Source organism: Falco rusticolus, chromosome 11 (genome assembly GCF_015220075.1).
Source record: "Falco rusticolus isolate bFalRus1 chromosome 11, bFalRus1.pri, whole genome shotgun sequence".
Lineage (NCBI taxonomy): Eukaryota > Metazoa > Chordata > Aves > Falconiformes > Falconidae > Falco > Falco rusticolus.
In genome coordinates this window covers 8989501-9005876 of record NC_051197.1, presented here as the reverse complement: position 1 = coordinate 9005876, position 16376 = coordinate 8989501, and the positions used below count along the sequence as shown (strand labels likewise).

Below are 16376 nucleotides of genomic sequence, written 5' to 3'. Positions count from 1 at the left end.
TCCTGAATGCATGAACTAGAGTTAAGCAGGCATGCACCTTGACAGAATTAAGTCAGGCATCCTTGCATTGTTTCCTGATATCCTTACTGACTTTCAAGACATCAGTCTTTTCACCATCGCCCTAAAGGGGAGTTTCAGCTGTACACTGATGGCTCACACGGCATTAGCAAAGAGGTAAAAAACTAGAAGCAAAGTCACATCATTCTCCAGCTTTCAATTTACAGCTATAGGGGTCTTGCAGGGAAAAAAGCATCTAGATGATTACATTATTGCTGCTCCATCCAGGACCAGGCTGAGCTCCCCAGAGTCTAGAAAATGACTGTTCTCTTCCCCTCCATGACAACTGGATATGTGGAGGTCAGAGACCCTTCCAAAGCCAGGAAGGAGACTGCACCACAAGTGCAGTTTCCAAAGTTGACTGCACCAGGGAAAAGATTCCCAGTAGCACTCAGTGATAAAAATAAACTTTTATGGACCCAGGGAAGACTAAGCAGACTTTGTTCTACTTGGGAAGCCAGTAAAGGTTGCTAGATTACAAGGAGAAGTCAAAGATGATGACACTTTTCCTTTCAAGCCTTTTGTTGAATTGTTCCATCAGGACTTTGAGCACTTCTTACGTCCAGAGTTACCTTTTCACAACCTGGCAGCACTGCCTTCCTCTGGGGACCAGGAACATTTGGGTTTTCAGTGTGCTTAGTTTAACACAGATGGGCAATGGGAATGGAGGGAAGGACTAGTTTTATCTAACACCTCCCTTGGGAGCTTATCATAGAGCATGTTCTGCATGTACAGTAAGCACAAGCAAGCAGCTGCTTGTGCCCTTAGACTTACCACGTTAACTGAGGTACCAATAAGAACTACAGAAGTCTGAAGATGGATAGATCAGCCCAAGCAAAGACTGTGTTATAAACCAAGGTGGCAAAAGGTAGATTTCTCTGGAGAGAGATGGAGAATACATTTACATATGAAAACCTAATACACAGTGAAAAAGAAAAAGGGTGTTACATAAATAATGCTAGGGAAGAAATGAAAAATACGTATTTTCAAATGCACTCTAAAAATGGTTTCCAGCATCTGCAAATGTGTTGCTCAGTCAAGCAAAGACCCAGAAGAAGCAATAGGTATGAATCAGGCAGGCACACAAAGCTGCGTGATACAGACACAAGAGGGGCACTCGGCAAGTTAGTCGTTCACAACTATCCTTTCCAGTTTCCTTCTGCTGTAGAGTGTTGCAAAAGTACTTTGAGGAGCATGTCTACTGATTTGCCTTGACCTTGAATAACCTGTAGGCACTTGCTATTGGCCACTGTCACAAGGGAGCTACTCAGCCAGCCAGAACTCTATGGTATGAAAGTAGAACGTGTATTTCTGGAAAGGAGCAAGAGCACATGGGGAAGGAGGTGCCCCACAGGTGACGTGATGCCCTAACACACCAGGTCTCTCAAGGAGATACACATACACGATTCAGAATCTGAGTGAGAGGAACTCGGGGAAAAGCATGCATTGCATTTTCTTGTGCTCCAGCTCAGAAGTTTAGTCCCCTCAGCTGAAGAGAAGAGCTGAGGTGACCACTCCTCAGGACTGAACCCCAGCTGCTCACTTCTACTAGAGCTGATGCTTTGCCATTCATATATGAAGATGGCATTTACATACATGCAAACATTCTCCAGATCCTAAGAATAGCAACTGACAGTCTGCCCCTATAGGAAACCTGCACAACTATTTGTCCTTATTTCCCCTATGGGGACAACTGAAGTGATCGTTTTCTGTTACTCCTGATACGTGAAAACTTACACTAAGCCAGCTGTAATGGCACCTTTTGGCTGCTTCATTGATTTCCACTTTACTAGGTTTGCAGTTTATACTGCTCCACTTTTATAGGATTTTCCTGTCCTTCCATTCAAATCAACTAAAAAGGCACAAGGCAGTTTGCCTGTTTCCACTCGGGCAAAGTCACTTGTAAGTCTCCTGTAGTAAAGCAGGGTGCAAAATCAACAGATGCTATGCAATGCTGGTGTCACCCCGTAAAGCAGGATTTCTAAAGTGGACAACCATCAGATTCCATAAACAGAGAAAGAGAATCCTGTTAAGTTGGTAAAGAGCTGCTTTACGCTTTCCTGTGGTTGCCTTCTGGTCATGAGAGAGGCGAGAGTGGCGTCACAGCTGTCTTGCTCTATCCTGAGACGTGGCTACCTTTCCCCTGAAGCTAGTGTGGGCTCTGCTTGCTTTGGGTTTGCGCCTCAGAAAGACATCTAAAACTACTGCACAAGCAGAACCAACAGCATATGAGAACAAGTAGATCTGTATCTATTGCCCACTCGATACAGGGAAGGTGGTAGTAGAGCCTGAGCAGTTCTAATCAGCAAAGAATAGAAAAAATTGAAATGAAACACAGAAGTCCATTTGCATAGCAAAGTCTGTAACTTCAGTCTTGGCAGACAATGAAAGCAGGGACTATACGCAACACCTGAACTAATTCTGGGTGACTCGCAAGCTGACCAGAGGCAGGAGGGGAAGAACAAAAACCTCATCCTCTGGGAAGATCTGATGGCCGAGAAAATGCTGGCTGCCTTTGAATTTTCTCCCCTTGAATCCGAGATGAAAGCTGTGTATCTGCAAGTTGCTTCCAGTGGTGCTGGAGGGGACTTGTTGGATAGCTGCTTGCATTGAGCTCCAGCAGGAAAAAGCAAAGCTTTTTTTCTGTGGTTTATTTATTTGTCTTAAAGAAAAAACAAAAGTGACCACATCTCTACATGAGGAAAAAATTTGCAAAAGCTCTCCTCTGCCCCTCACCAATGGAGACAGATTCTGTTCTTTTATTTACACTGCATGACATCCAGGCAAAAATAAGCTCTACAGAAATAAATTAGGGCCACTCCCTGTCAGTACAGATGTGCTCCTTTGCTGCTAAGCAGCAGAATATGTTGTAAGCCCCCACCTCCCCTCCAGAGAAAACATTGCTGTGAAAATGGAGCCGCAATGCAGATCCTAAAGGTGATGATAATTATCACTGAAGAGGAAATATTCGGAAAGCAAACTGTCCTCACATGAGTAGGGCCACCACAAGCAACTGACATCTCTGCTTGTGAAGAGGTAAAATTCTCCAGGAGGGTATAAGTACATGTTTCCATCTGAAAAGCACAAAGCAGGAAGTTAGAAGGATATAAATTTCAGGGTTCCTCTAGGCATTAATGGGTTTTGTTGTTGCTGTTTTAGGAAAAAAACCCTACAATTTCCTGAAGAATTCTGTTTGGACACAATCTTATTGCAGAATCTATTTTGAAGCATATTAAACTAAGAAGGAGTAAGACGCTCTTGTTCTAGAATAAGAATTGCTCAAGAAATGTTCTATTGCACTCTATTCACAGCCTGCCTCAGATGCAAATGAACTAGAGTGCCAGCAAGCCCTCAGACAGCAGCTCTCCCCAAGCACTTTGCAGCAATGGGTTTAAACTCTGGCAGCACCGTGACCACATAAGCTAATGTCAAGGTGCTATTTCGCTCATATCCTTGGCCATTAGGAACATTGCCAGGAAGAAGAAAAATCAGAGTTCACATGTAACCAGGGGCGAAGACTGTCTAACTTTCTGCATTGAACAGACTGAATTTTAACATCTTAAAGGTAAATTTAACTTTATTAAACAGACTCTTTTACTGCATGAAAGATACAGACATCAGAAGGAAGAGGTGCCGCTGAACATGTTGGACAAACTGGGAGCCTAGACTGACATGTACATTGCAAAAGTAAGGGTTTATTGAAAAGCCACTAGAGGGGTATGTTAGCTGTGATGGCAGCCACTTCCTAGCTGCTGTCTCCACTGCAGGGCAGGCAACCTTCCTGCAGGGAATCTGGGGGTCACTTCCAAGGGGTTTCCAGTTCTGACCCAGGACAGCAAAGCTTGCCGTTCCTTGCTCCTCCCCAGGAGTAAAAGATAGACTCAACTTCGAAAAGATGGCACCTAGGAGAAAGGTCATGGCATTTTTCAGCTCTACTCTTGATTCTGCAACAACCTGTCCTCCCATGTGACAGAAGACTGTTAAAGCTCAGCAAGGCTGAATGGCTTCTCCTGTACTGGGGAATTAGCCTCGCTCCTGTTCTCCCTTTGGTGTTATGGCACCAAGCACTGGTGTTTGTAAGGGGATTGGCTGCAATGGTGATCAGTGCCACACAAAAGCCACCATAGCATTAGAAATTTAAGAAACATGAAAACTGAAATCTTTCAGTGATTCTAGAAATAGCTTCTTTTGGGTACGTGGAGGCCTGGGAGAATGAGAACTTCCCCTGTTGTTGTTGTCTGTGACACATCTGTTCTGTAGTCACTCAAAGATTCAGCTTATGCTTGACCATAACATAAGGCAGGGTCCAGCTTTATAATATTTTGCCTACATGCTGTACCACTAGCTGAAAATTTTGAAGTAAACTTTGCTAAAAGACCTACAGACTTTTCCTCCTTTTTTAACTGAACACTGAACCAGGTTTTTAGGTTTCTTTGTTTCTCCCCCAATCCCCAATTTTTTCCTTCAGTGATAAATTGACAAAAAAGTAGGGAGAGAAGAAAAAAAGAGATAAAGGGAAATAGAAGAAAAATAAAAGTGAGCTTGTTCCAAATTTCAAATGAAGCATTCTCTTTGAAAACCTGTGGCATTTAAAAGAAAAAAAAAAACCAAACAAGTCAACTATTTTTCATCCATCTCCAATTACCTTTTACATTTAGCAGCTGCAAAGACTAAAAGCATCAGCTCCAAATCAGAGTATGTATACCAAGGATGTATTATCTTTTGCTGAACACGTAACAAGTAATTGTACACTTGAACTAACACTATAGGGCACTTCTGGAAATTGTCACTTAGAGGCCACACCTGTCACTAAGGAATCAACCTTCCTTGGGAGGACAACTTTTTAGAGAGCTGTGTCCCACTGTCCAAAACCACCCTAAATCCACACTTCCTGCATACAAAGTATTTAACAGAAGTTTGCCCATGCATTAGGGTCCCAGCAAAGCAGCTTATGCCTGCATTTCTTCCTAGATAAAATTAAGCAGGACTGATAAAGAACGTGTCCTCTCTTGGCTGGGGCATGTGCCCCACTACCCCTCCTTTCCATCCTCAGAGTGCAGAGAAGCAGGACTGCATTGAAAGAACAAAACCAACCACCTCTAAAGGGCTATTGTCTGGGACAGGAGCCTGCTTTTATCTCAAATCCCTTCTTCTTACTCTCCAAACAAGCTTTATGCCCTTTTCTCTGCAAACTGCAGAAGTCAAGGAGATATACCTCTTATAAACTTGTACACAATACCTTGCAATAGGCACACACAGAATGCATGAGCAATCTGTGCAGGGGCAGAGGAAGAATTTCACCCTGGTGCCCTTGTGTCAAAGAAAAGTTTCCAGCGGCCAAGTCCTAGTCATACATGAATGTTGGTTCCTCAGAGCAGCAGCTATAGCAAAGCAGAAGGAGCAAGAAGGCAAGTGCAGGGCACCTCAGAGATAAAAGAAGTGAAAACAAAATGAAAACAACAAAAAAATAAAAATCAATTCAGTTGAACTGAGCTAGGGCAGGCAAAGAACAAAGGGTCAGAAGACAAAGCCGGAAACAATAGACCAGCAAGATTAATATCAGTTGTGAGGAAGATCTGGGACACTACTGAAGGAGAATGGAAAAGGCTTAAAGAGAAGTATAAAAACTAGAAGAGATTCCTAATTGTGAAGCCTGACATACCACTATAGCGCCTGCAGCTTGATCAGTACAGATCTCACACACTGCTGCACTTACAGAAGGGGCTTCATCTCACAACTTGGATTCCTTGAAATTAATGATGTTCACCTACTAGGAGCTGTTTCTTTTTTCATTAACAACGGAGCCATGCAAATGAGATCTAAAGGCAACCTCAAACTTCCTGTGGTCTTTACGTCTCTCTTCTAAGTTTTGCATATTCATGCCCTGGCCTAATTCAGCTAGAGCAGGACTTGAAGATTTCTGCCTGGGATTACCCCACTAGCAACAGATTATCCAGTACTGTTGGACACATGCATGCAAAGTCCAGTTTGGGGAAATGTGCATGCATGGTACACTCAGCCAGTTGAGTGTTGCACAGCTCCAGACTCAGCTGGCAACGTCATGAGCAATGTACGAGCTAACACCTCCAGAGGGCTTGCTTTCCCATGTAAGAAGGTCTGTTGCATGGGCACAATGCCACTCCCTAAAAGTGCAGGACTTGCTGCCCATGGCTGTACAGAGCAATACACACAAAAAGTGGTCCTGACAGAATTGATAACTGGGAAGACATGGATAAGCATCTTGAAAATCCACTTGGACTGCGATTTCTAGTGGGAAAACTGGGCCATATTAAGGAAAGCCAAGTGACCATGAAGTGCAGCTGAATCAGTATTTTGTCTTTTTCCTACCCTCAGACATCAGCAAGGTGCCACAGTGTGCTGCCACAAAGATGATGTGCTTTGGCCTACAGGCACGTTGTTTAGGGCTGGAAGGAAACGACCTTTAAGCTAATGTTACTCAAAAGTATGAGCAGTCAAGAAACATTGCAAACCCAGTATGTTTAAGAGATTAATTGGGCAATCCCACCCGGAGACAAAGCAAAATTGCCTGCTGTTGTATAGTGAAGGCTTTCTCAATTCTCCCTCTTGAAGACCAAGAGCTCCTTTAGCTCTCTGATTACTGTAAAGAGGATTAGTTAACCAGAGGTAGTCAAAGGCCTGCCCTGGGCAAAGGGCAAACTGAATCAAAGCAAGCCACTTGACATTTCTTAGCTGCGTAGGCAAAGTGGACCTTGTTGTCCCAGGGGTGAGGAGTTAGGACTGATCCATTCCTCCTACTGGAAGATGCACAGTGAGCATGCAGGGCTAGGCCTGGGGGATGAGCCTGCCTGGCAAGTCCAATTTTCCTTTCCCACTACTACTGATAGGATGGAAGGGATATGGCAGCAACTGTTGCTGTTGGTGGGAAGGAGGTGTCTCAGTTATGCAACAGCCTTCTCCACAGATGACACAACTCTCCTCTCTGGGGCAGCCCAGATCTCCAGAGCCCTGGGGATTCCTTCTTCTTTTTGAAGACTGCAGCCCCCAGCCCCTGCACGGCCCCTCTACCCACCCTTGCCACTATCACACCTACTTGTCTTCTGTGCAGGGGTTCCCTGGTACATGCACTCCTATGTGGTAAGAGTGTGAATCACGTAACTCTATAGCCAGAGAAATCTAACCTCATTAAAAATTTCCTCCAGCTCAGGAAAAAAAGTGTATAACCTCTCTTATACCTGCCTGACACCACAGTGAATTGATTCAAAACCTGTGGTATCTTGTAACAGCTAATATCACTTTCGGTAGCAGAAATTCTTCTAACGGTCTATTTACATCAACACAATTTTAAGAGGAGCTTTTATTTCCATTACTCCAATATGGATGTTTTATATTCTCAGAACAACCTCTCTCTCTCCTGGGATACTTCACACTAAAATCCTATCCAGGAGATTTACAAGGGACAGACAATAATGTTTTTCATGTTGCTTTAGAAGTCAAGGAGAGTGTGTTTCCCTTTGTATTAAAGCTTAGGAGCTGCACACTTAAAGAAAAAAAACCATCTTAGTGAGAAGGATGAATGTAGTCTAACAACTTTAAGAGAGCCCTGCAGCTCATTTTATAGTTGGGCTGTTGAATTCTGTTGTCTTTGTCTGCTTCTCATCATTTGGTTTCCTGAACCCCTAATAAAAGAGACCATGAACTGCAGCTTCTGTTCACTATGTTGCCTCACTGCTTCCAAGTGCTAAGCTATGGCTAAATGAACAGAAGAGAGAGTGATCCCATCCTCTCCTGCCACAAATTATGCATATCATCTTAAATATGCAGAATACCATTCATTCTATGGGAAGATTTTGCACTTTTTTTTTGACCATGAGCAGTGACCTCTAGGGTGGAACTGTGAAATATTAGATGCATTTTCCTATGGATTGCAGCCAGAAAGAGGAGGTTTGCAAAGGATGCAGCAAATATTGAAAGGAAATAGAAGCTCTGTGTCTTTGTACCTTTGGGGTGGCAAGAGAGTGTAAAATTCCCATAAAGTGGAGCTTCTCTTTAGCTCAGTCCTCTTCAGTATTAGTAAAGCAGCTCGCAAACTGAAACAGTGGCAATGGCCCCCACAAAGGGCATTCCTGCACCAGAGCGCACTCAGAGGCCTGCTGCATAGCCAAGGCAAACCGCCCTCCTACGTACAAAGATGAATTACAAACTACACCTTTATCCATATGGAGGCATTCACTTTGAGCCTGGAAGTAGCCAGGAGAACGTAAGCTTTTGCTTCCACTCTCTTTCATCTAGCAGAGACTTTGCAGTAATATAACAAACATGCATGCATAAGATCCCCACTCTCTATGGAATCCTATTTTCTTTCTTTCTCTGGTAGGAAATATAGCTCAGAAATGAAGATTTGGCTTGCTAGAAAGAAGAATACAACAGATTAAGTGAGGTCAGAATGGATGCAACCCATGCATTTATTCAGATGCAAATTCAGTCCAATAGGAAGCCTGGCAGATGATGCCCTCAGTCTTCTCAGGGCCCCATCAACACCACAACAGGCACTTCCTGGGTTCAGTGTTTTTCTTTAGTACAGCTGCTGTTATCAAAACCATTCTACACCAACACCTACAGAAATAATTTATTTAGGAGAAATTTATCCCCTGGAAACTGCTAAGCAAGGTCATCACCTCTGTTACTTCAGAAGGGTTCTTTTCACATGTAAAGGCTTCATTAGCTGCATTTACTCTTGCATTTAAAACCTGCCCTGTCCTGTCTTTCAGTTACTATCACTTATGCCCTACTGCTCAAAAGATTTTTGCTTAGTGAAGGAAGCAGAAAAGGAGCTTTTAACCCCAACAGTTTATTCCTCCCCTTTCTTCATAATAAAAAACCGAGGTTTGTTAAAATTCCAAGTAGGAGCAATAAGTTTCAAAATTACTCTTTTTACACATACAACTGCCTTTCCCACAATAAAAAAAAACCAACAAACCAACACAAACTAAAACAAACCAAAAAAACCCCATGGTAGCAACTTCACCCTCTCACTAACTCGTTCAGGTATCCTGCAGGATCAGATTCAAAGAGCTTGAAGGCATTGCCTCCATGAAGTGAACTAGAAAACTGCCACCACTTTTAAGAGGCCATCTTGGAATCTGTCCTTCACAGCACACAGAGCAAATTTGTCACAGAGAGCAAGTTCAATTACCCACTATCCCAGTGAGTTACTGTGCAACAGCAGGACTCAAGACAGCTAGTGGAAGATTTGTTTTCAGGTAGTCTGTCCTCTTCTACCTCATCCTTTAAACTTAAAATCAGAACTTGTACAAAAGTTTTCAGATTTTTTTTTCCTTGCCCTCTGCTGGCAAGAGGTTGAGTGTTAAAAACACAGACCATGAGGGTTAAAAACACAGAAAATCAAGAGACATTGTCCAATATAGTCTGGTTTTTCATTTCATATCATCTGATTTAAGGTGAAGCGAGAGGGAGCATTCATTTAAGCAGCTGTAATGAAAAAAGATTGATTGAAAAGTCATCTTTGCTCCATTTCTTATGGATAAGAGTCCCAGGTGTCTGTTTTCCTTATATTTTCTTTTTAATGGCTGTTCCCTATTCAGCCTATAAGCTTCAAGGTCATCTTCAGGTCAAATTACACTTAGCAAACGATGCTCAGCATCTGCAAACCTAGCTCTGGGATCCCTCTCCCTCCCCTCTTGCACTGGGTCTTCCACTCTGGGCTCCCAGCTTGCAAAACTGTATTAAAGTAAAATGCTTAGGGTACAAATTTTCTTTTTTGCATTTAGATGGCATGGTTGATGCCACACTGGGAAATGTGTTAAGATGACAACAAATGACACCCTACTAGTAGAACGTGCTAAGTCAATGAAGAAAGTACATGTCTAACTACATCTAGACATTCTTAAGCTTGCCATTACTGACTGCTGGCAAAAGCAAAAGCACGCAGGACAAATTTAAACATGGCAGTTGCCATATGCCTCCTACTACTCTCCACACACACAAGTAGTGAGGGTCAGTTGCTTATCTCCCACAAAGAAAATAATTCCAGCAGTCAAAGAAAGTAAAATAAGACTGTAAGAATAGTGGGGAAAAAACCACAGTCCTGTTGTCAGATCTTGGATAAAATCCAACGCTTTGGAAAGTTGGCTTATCACCAGTGCTTAGAGGGTAGGGACTCATACAAATTTTATACACATGTATCTTCTCACACTACATACATATTTAAGCGTTATTTGACCCTATCTGTAAGAGTTAATAATTTACTTGCCTTAACAGTATAATGTGGAAGACAGAAAATAGCATTTGTTTTCTCTAGATAAAAATACTGTGTGTTGGGGGGCGGGGGGGGCAGGGGGGGGTATTAGCAAAAATATCTATGACAGGAAAGGAATCTAAAACCACAACTTCAGATTTCTGAGGGATTTTTCTGAACAGCCCATGAGAGATGAGTTCAAACTGTAACATGAATTAGCAGTGTTTGTGTTGCACTATAAAAGCCCACCAGGAGCAGCAGTGATTTCAGCCGGTTAGAAGATGGTCTATAAGAGCAAAGTGAAAACAACAGTCCTCTTCGTTCTAGACCCTACTCTTACTTACTCATCGCCGAACATGACACAAGCATCAATGCTCATGATGACCATCACAGCCTGAGGAGGAGAGCACCATCCTACCTTTGGATGTAAAGGGTACTCATGTGAATATACTCTCTAGTGAATAGCTCTCCATCTTTGTCCCTGAACTTCACAACAAGAAGTTAAGAACTATCAGGGAAACTTCCTAAAAAGGCTAACCTGAAGCATTGTAATAACTCTTAAAAGACCAAAAGAGAAACGAAAGGTTCTTAATCCATCTTTCTATGAAGAGCCCCTCTGGGCTTTCGCCTGCCTTTTAAGGAAGTGAGCTACAGCTCAGCAGCTGCACCATATGTGAAATATTACAGCACTTGTTTTTAACTGCTGGATGAGGTGCCTCATGATTCTAGGGAGGCCTGGTTACTGCTGCAAGCACTCCAATGCTATAAGGAGACAGAGGTGTATACCCAAGTTTACAATACTTGCACATCTGCAGGAATACGGGGTATTTTTATCCAAAATTCAGTTTTCAGTGGATTCATCATAATGAAATACAAAGAAGGATGACACAGAAACAATAAAGCTCTGAATGGGAACATGACCTTGTGGTCTTTTCCTACAGGAACATAAAGATCCTTGCTTAGATTTAATCTGTGGATAAAGTGGGACAAAGGGCCAATAGACAGGACCAAGTATACCCTGATGTATCTATCCTAGCTAGATAATTTGCTTCTCAGGGTATCTTGCCTAATCAAAAAATGGAACATGTAATGGGGAGCTTCTGTCAGGACCCAGGAAGGTGGTGTCTGGAATACACATAACTATACAAACTTCGCAGAGAGCACGCCAAAGAGGTCATGAAGAGGCTTGACTAGTTCAAAGACAGGCAGAAAAATAAGTAAGGAGTTAGTTTTGAACTTAGAGCTTTTAAGAGGAAGACAGAGTCTGAACTGAATGAAACCCAAGGTTGACTGAAAAAATGAAGAACCAAAAAGAAAGCTTGTAACTCATTATCTATTCTCCTGTGGGCTGATTCTCCAGGCCTGGGCAGTCACAATTCTGCTCTTCCATATACAAGACGCTGCTTGCACCTGAGGAATTTTTGGGATTAGCTTCCATATCTTAATACTTCAGGTGGTAAGCATAATCAAACATTCAAGAAGAAATCTCTCTACCAAGAAAAAAATCCTGGTATGTTCCTTATGCACTGGGCTGGCATTTGGATATTAAAACTGCAACACCTAACTCTGCCAAAATGCTTCCCAAGACTCCAGAAATAAAATTCCTCATTGTGCCTTCACTTAACCACCGAGGGGGTCCTTTTTATCCCTTCTTTTGACCCTCCCACACAAAAGTTTCCAAAGATGGAGCAAGCACCCAATTTCACATTTGGCAATGCTAGAAACAACACAGCAACGGCCTTGAAATGTTTGCCATTTCTGTTTTTCTCGACACTAATTATACACACAAGGCAGCTTCATCTGCACTGGGCAGAATGGCTCAATGCACATCAGAGTTCAGTGCCTTCAGATCCATGCATTTCCAAGTACGCATTATAACTGCAGTCACAGCAAGTTTCTGATTTGCTTCTCCAAGTCCGATTCCCCCCTTTTCTTTTTCTTATTTCCCCCCCCATTGTAACTTTCCCTACAAAACACAAAGTTTCTCTGAGACAATCAGAGCATGACTTCCACCCAGTTGTTTCATCAGGCTAAGCATGCCACCCGCTTTTTCACATTCCTCTTTTTTCCTTTTGAATAAAATCTCCATTATCAAAATAAAATAATGTAATTTACAGAGTATCACCTCAGCAGCATGCCTCAGCCCTCATTTCACAGGGCTATGCTGGCAGCCACAAACAGAATCAAAGCATCCAATTAAAAACCCATATTCATTAACAAACATCACATGTATTATAGTGCCCTGCATTGACTCAGCCACCACAGGAGTCGGGAAACTTGCTGAATTTTCCTGCTCTCAGTCTGAAGCACTGTTTTATTAAAGGAAGGGTTTTACCTTTGCTACTCCATGGGCCAACAAGAAAAGGCTCAGTGTCCTGTTAGGTTTTCTTGCTAGGACAGTAGAAGTGACGGCTGTTGACCTTTTGCCTTAGAGGGATGCCAGACACAGGACCTTGCCAGGATGAGGAGCACAGAGAGAAGACCACGAAATTGTGCCAGACCTTTCCCACTGAGGTCTTTAGGTACCAACAGGGCCAGTTGCAAACCAATCTGTGGCATTACAAGCAGCCAATGTAATAAACTGCATATGCTTGATTGATGCCACCCATTGGCAAGGCAGGGCCAGATCCAAGCTGATGTAGTAAATTAGCATGTTGCCTCAGCTTCAGGGAAGTTACTTTGATTTACACCATCAACAATTTACCACTGCAAACAGTCACATACCATAAGTACAATATTTCAGACCTATACAATGAAGTTATATGAATACATGCCAGGATTATTTATTTATTTGTACCCACAAGCCTGAAATTTACAGCTCTCTATAAATAAGAGCTGGGCAATTTGCTTTCTATTTTTAGCAGGAATGCTTTGTGCAGGGAACAGCTGTCAGCCACTGGGAACTGTGCTTCTCAGAGCAGCAGCTTCAGACAAATACAGGCCTCAGAATTATATTGGAGGATGAGGGTCACTGCTTTGTGGTGGAAAAAAAGCTGAAGATAGTAGACAGCAAGAAAAAAACCACCACCATAAGCACTTAACAGGGAACTGTTCCTAGAGCTTTTCCAGACTGTTTTCCTAAGAAGCCTTACATGATCACATTGCATATGTATGATTGTGACTGTCAATTCTTCCCAAATAGCTTCAGAACCCACCGAACAATTATGACCAAGCTCAGCAAACATGCACAAGACTCAGAGATAATATATTCCTGCTGCCTCTAAGAAGGCAGCTAAGTGGAGGTGAGAGATTCTGCTAATATCCTTATTATGGAAAAAAACTATCATGTGAACTCAGCCTTCCAACAGATCCAAAGCTATGCAAACCAAATACACGCATCGATAGGTAAACAGATCTCACCCTACCTGCCATCTTCATGCAGACACTCACCTTGGCACACAAAGGAAGATGGTGTTTCCCCAGGGTGGACCCGTGCAGTGATGAACACCACTTTCTGTTCAGCCCCTGGACGCAGGTTTGCTGCAGCAGAATGGGGTGGCAGGGGGCAGAGGAAAAAAAAAAAAGAGATAAAGATCCTTAAACTGGATCCCACATATAGGAACAAAGGGTCATTAATTTCTAATGGATATCTTTTTATTAAAATTGGTCATACATTATAAATAAGCACATCCTATAACTAAAGGAGGCAGCATCACTGGGTTTCTGTACCAGGCCATATAGCAGACTGCACAAGGGCTGCAAAACTAATGACACGCAGACAAACCTGCAACAAAAAAGTTAGCTCTCTTTTTTAAAAAACTAAGATTTACTACATTGAGTTTAACTGCACTGTAATTGCTGTCTCACTTGTGATAAATGTCCCCCTGGGGTGACAAGAACAACAGTGGGGGTCCATTCACAACGTAAAGTCAATTGCACCCTGCATTACACTTGATACAAGCCTTAACAGTGCCAAACAACAGTAAAGTGCTAACAGATTACATTCATTAGGCTTTGCTCTGGGGGATTTTGGGGGGTGGGTTGTGGGGGTTTTTGTTTGTTTGTTTTCCTGATCTCTTAAGTATTTGGGACTTCATCTGCCCTGACTGAGATGTTCAAAACCAATGAAATATGGAAGAGACCAGGATTAAGTCTAGCAACCTTCTCCAGAGAAGGTGTGAAAATTTACCGGCTCCCCTTCAAATTACAGATAGGTGGAAGGGAGACTTAGATCCCAACTACGCTGAAATGAACATGGGTTAATTCCCCCAGTATTGAAACCACACTACTTTGGCCACTTGCTTCAGCTGTAAACTACATGGGTCAAGCAGGATAGTTTCTCTGTTTGTGCAGCGACTATGTTTAATAAACAGGAGATAAAAATTACGCTCTTTCAAAATGGGTTCTGGGAATTTTAAAGACCAGAAGAAGTCAGGACCTCAGTTAGATGACTTATCTAGATCTGAACACACACAGCAGGGGTAATACTAAACACAGCAGGATCCAATTGCTAGAAACAGTTTAAATCTTTGTTTTGAAATAAAAAGTTTACCCACTGAAAGGAAACTGGAAACTAAATCCAAGCTTTTTTTTTTTTTTTTTTTAAATTACATAGATATATGTTACATTACATATATACCCAAACATAGACACTTAATTTCAGAGATGTTTGGGAATCCTCCAGACCATACCTGAGTTATTTTTTTAATTTCCTGAATTCTTAGAAATGCTCAGTTTCCCCAGTGGTAAATCACACCTAACAGCACCACAGAAATAATCAATACATTTTTGGTTGTTCTCAGGAGACAATCTCAGCAGGTTTCTTTTTTATTTCCTTAGCCTCTCTAAATGTTCTACAGCTGCTCACCCTGTAACTCAGCCATTCATTTGTTCTTTCATACTCCAGCTTCACTACTCTGGTGTTTCTGAGCCCCAGAGGCAAAGAAATATAAGAAAATGTCTCTAACAAACATAGCAGCTGGTGGGGTCAATTCTGCCTACAGAAGAAAAGTGGGAGACAGCAAAAAACCCACAACACTGTCAGCTAGAAGTCAATGACCACCCCGTATCATTTGCATTACCATTAAGTAGTGTGGGAGGAAGGAGATAAATTGACAAACCGACTTTAAAGAGCAAAAGGAGAAGGCTAGGATCACCTCTGCAAGAGGAAAGGAGCGCTCTCTTGGAAAAACAGCATTACATTAAAGGGACAGTGGCTCAGGACAGAAGGGATGCTCAGCAACATGACTGCCACTGGAGCTGGAACAGCTACTTGGTTAGGATATCTTCTGGACAGAGAATGAGTTATGGGGGTTTTGTGGCTTTGGTTTTGTTTGGGTTTAACTGCAACATTTTTGTTATTTATGCTTTACCCTTTATACCAGTTATTTTAATTCATTAGGCAGTTCATTTTCCTCTGGAACTGAAGAGAACTCTCCCAACTTAGAGCTCAGTTAAAAGCTGCCTGGAAGTCGATGGGAGATGAGGCACTGGATGCTAACCCGGACCTCCCTTGCCCACTTCCCTGGGGGGACGGAAAAGCTCCAAATGACCACCCTGCACTCAGTGCCAAGCAACTGCACCCGGCCTTGGTTTACAATCCCCAGTGCATTCCCAATGCATCACTCACCAGCCCACTACACTTGCTGCAGCATGTGAATGCGCAGCCTTGCAGTGTACAGACCCTCCCACAGCACCCAGCCTCCTAGGCATGCGATGCTCAAAACGAGCACAGGCACAGCTGGCTGTCCGGGTTCACGTAGCAGACATTTTCTCCGTGTTCATCAAGCCCAACAATATACATATTTTTCTCTAAGCAATATCCTGCATCTTTAACACTGAAATAATAAAACACATGGCATGTGTGACTGTGCACATTTGTGATTCTTTCTGGTATTTAGGTCAGACGAAATAATGTGACTCATCAACACTTTTTTCTAAGAGTCATTTTCATTTTCAGTGTTTGGATTTCAGAATGTGAGAGTCTGCACAAGCAAAGAAACATTTCTCATATGTTTCTGTTAACACTTCGGAAAAGCATATATCTGTAATGGAGCTTGGAAAACCTAGAACATTCAGCAGCATCTTCTAAATGCAGGTGAATCTGGTAAAAGTTGCTTTGGTGAGTAAAGTCCCTGCCTAA

At 42.5% G+C, this 16376-nt stretch overlaps 1 protein-coding gene across 1 annotated transcript in view; it reads right to left on the bottom strand.

Moving 5' to 3' along the window:
• The window catches only part of LOC119155386 (BEN domain-containing protein 5), a 965021-nt gene that overhangs the window by 213423 nt on the left and 735222 nt on the right, over positions 1 to 16376 (bottom strand). Inside the window, exon 7 of the mRNA XM_037404023.1 lies at positions 13685 to 13774. Coding sequence (XP_037259920.1) covers positions 13685 to 13774 — 90 coding nt within the window. The remainder of the gene's footprint in view (positions 1 to 13684; positions 13775 to 16376) is intronic.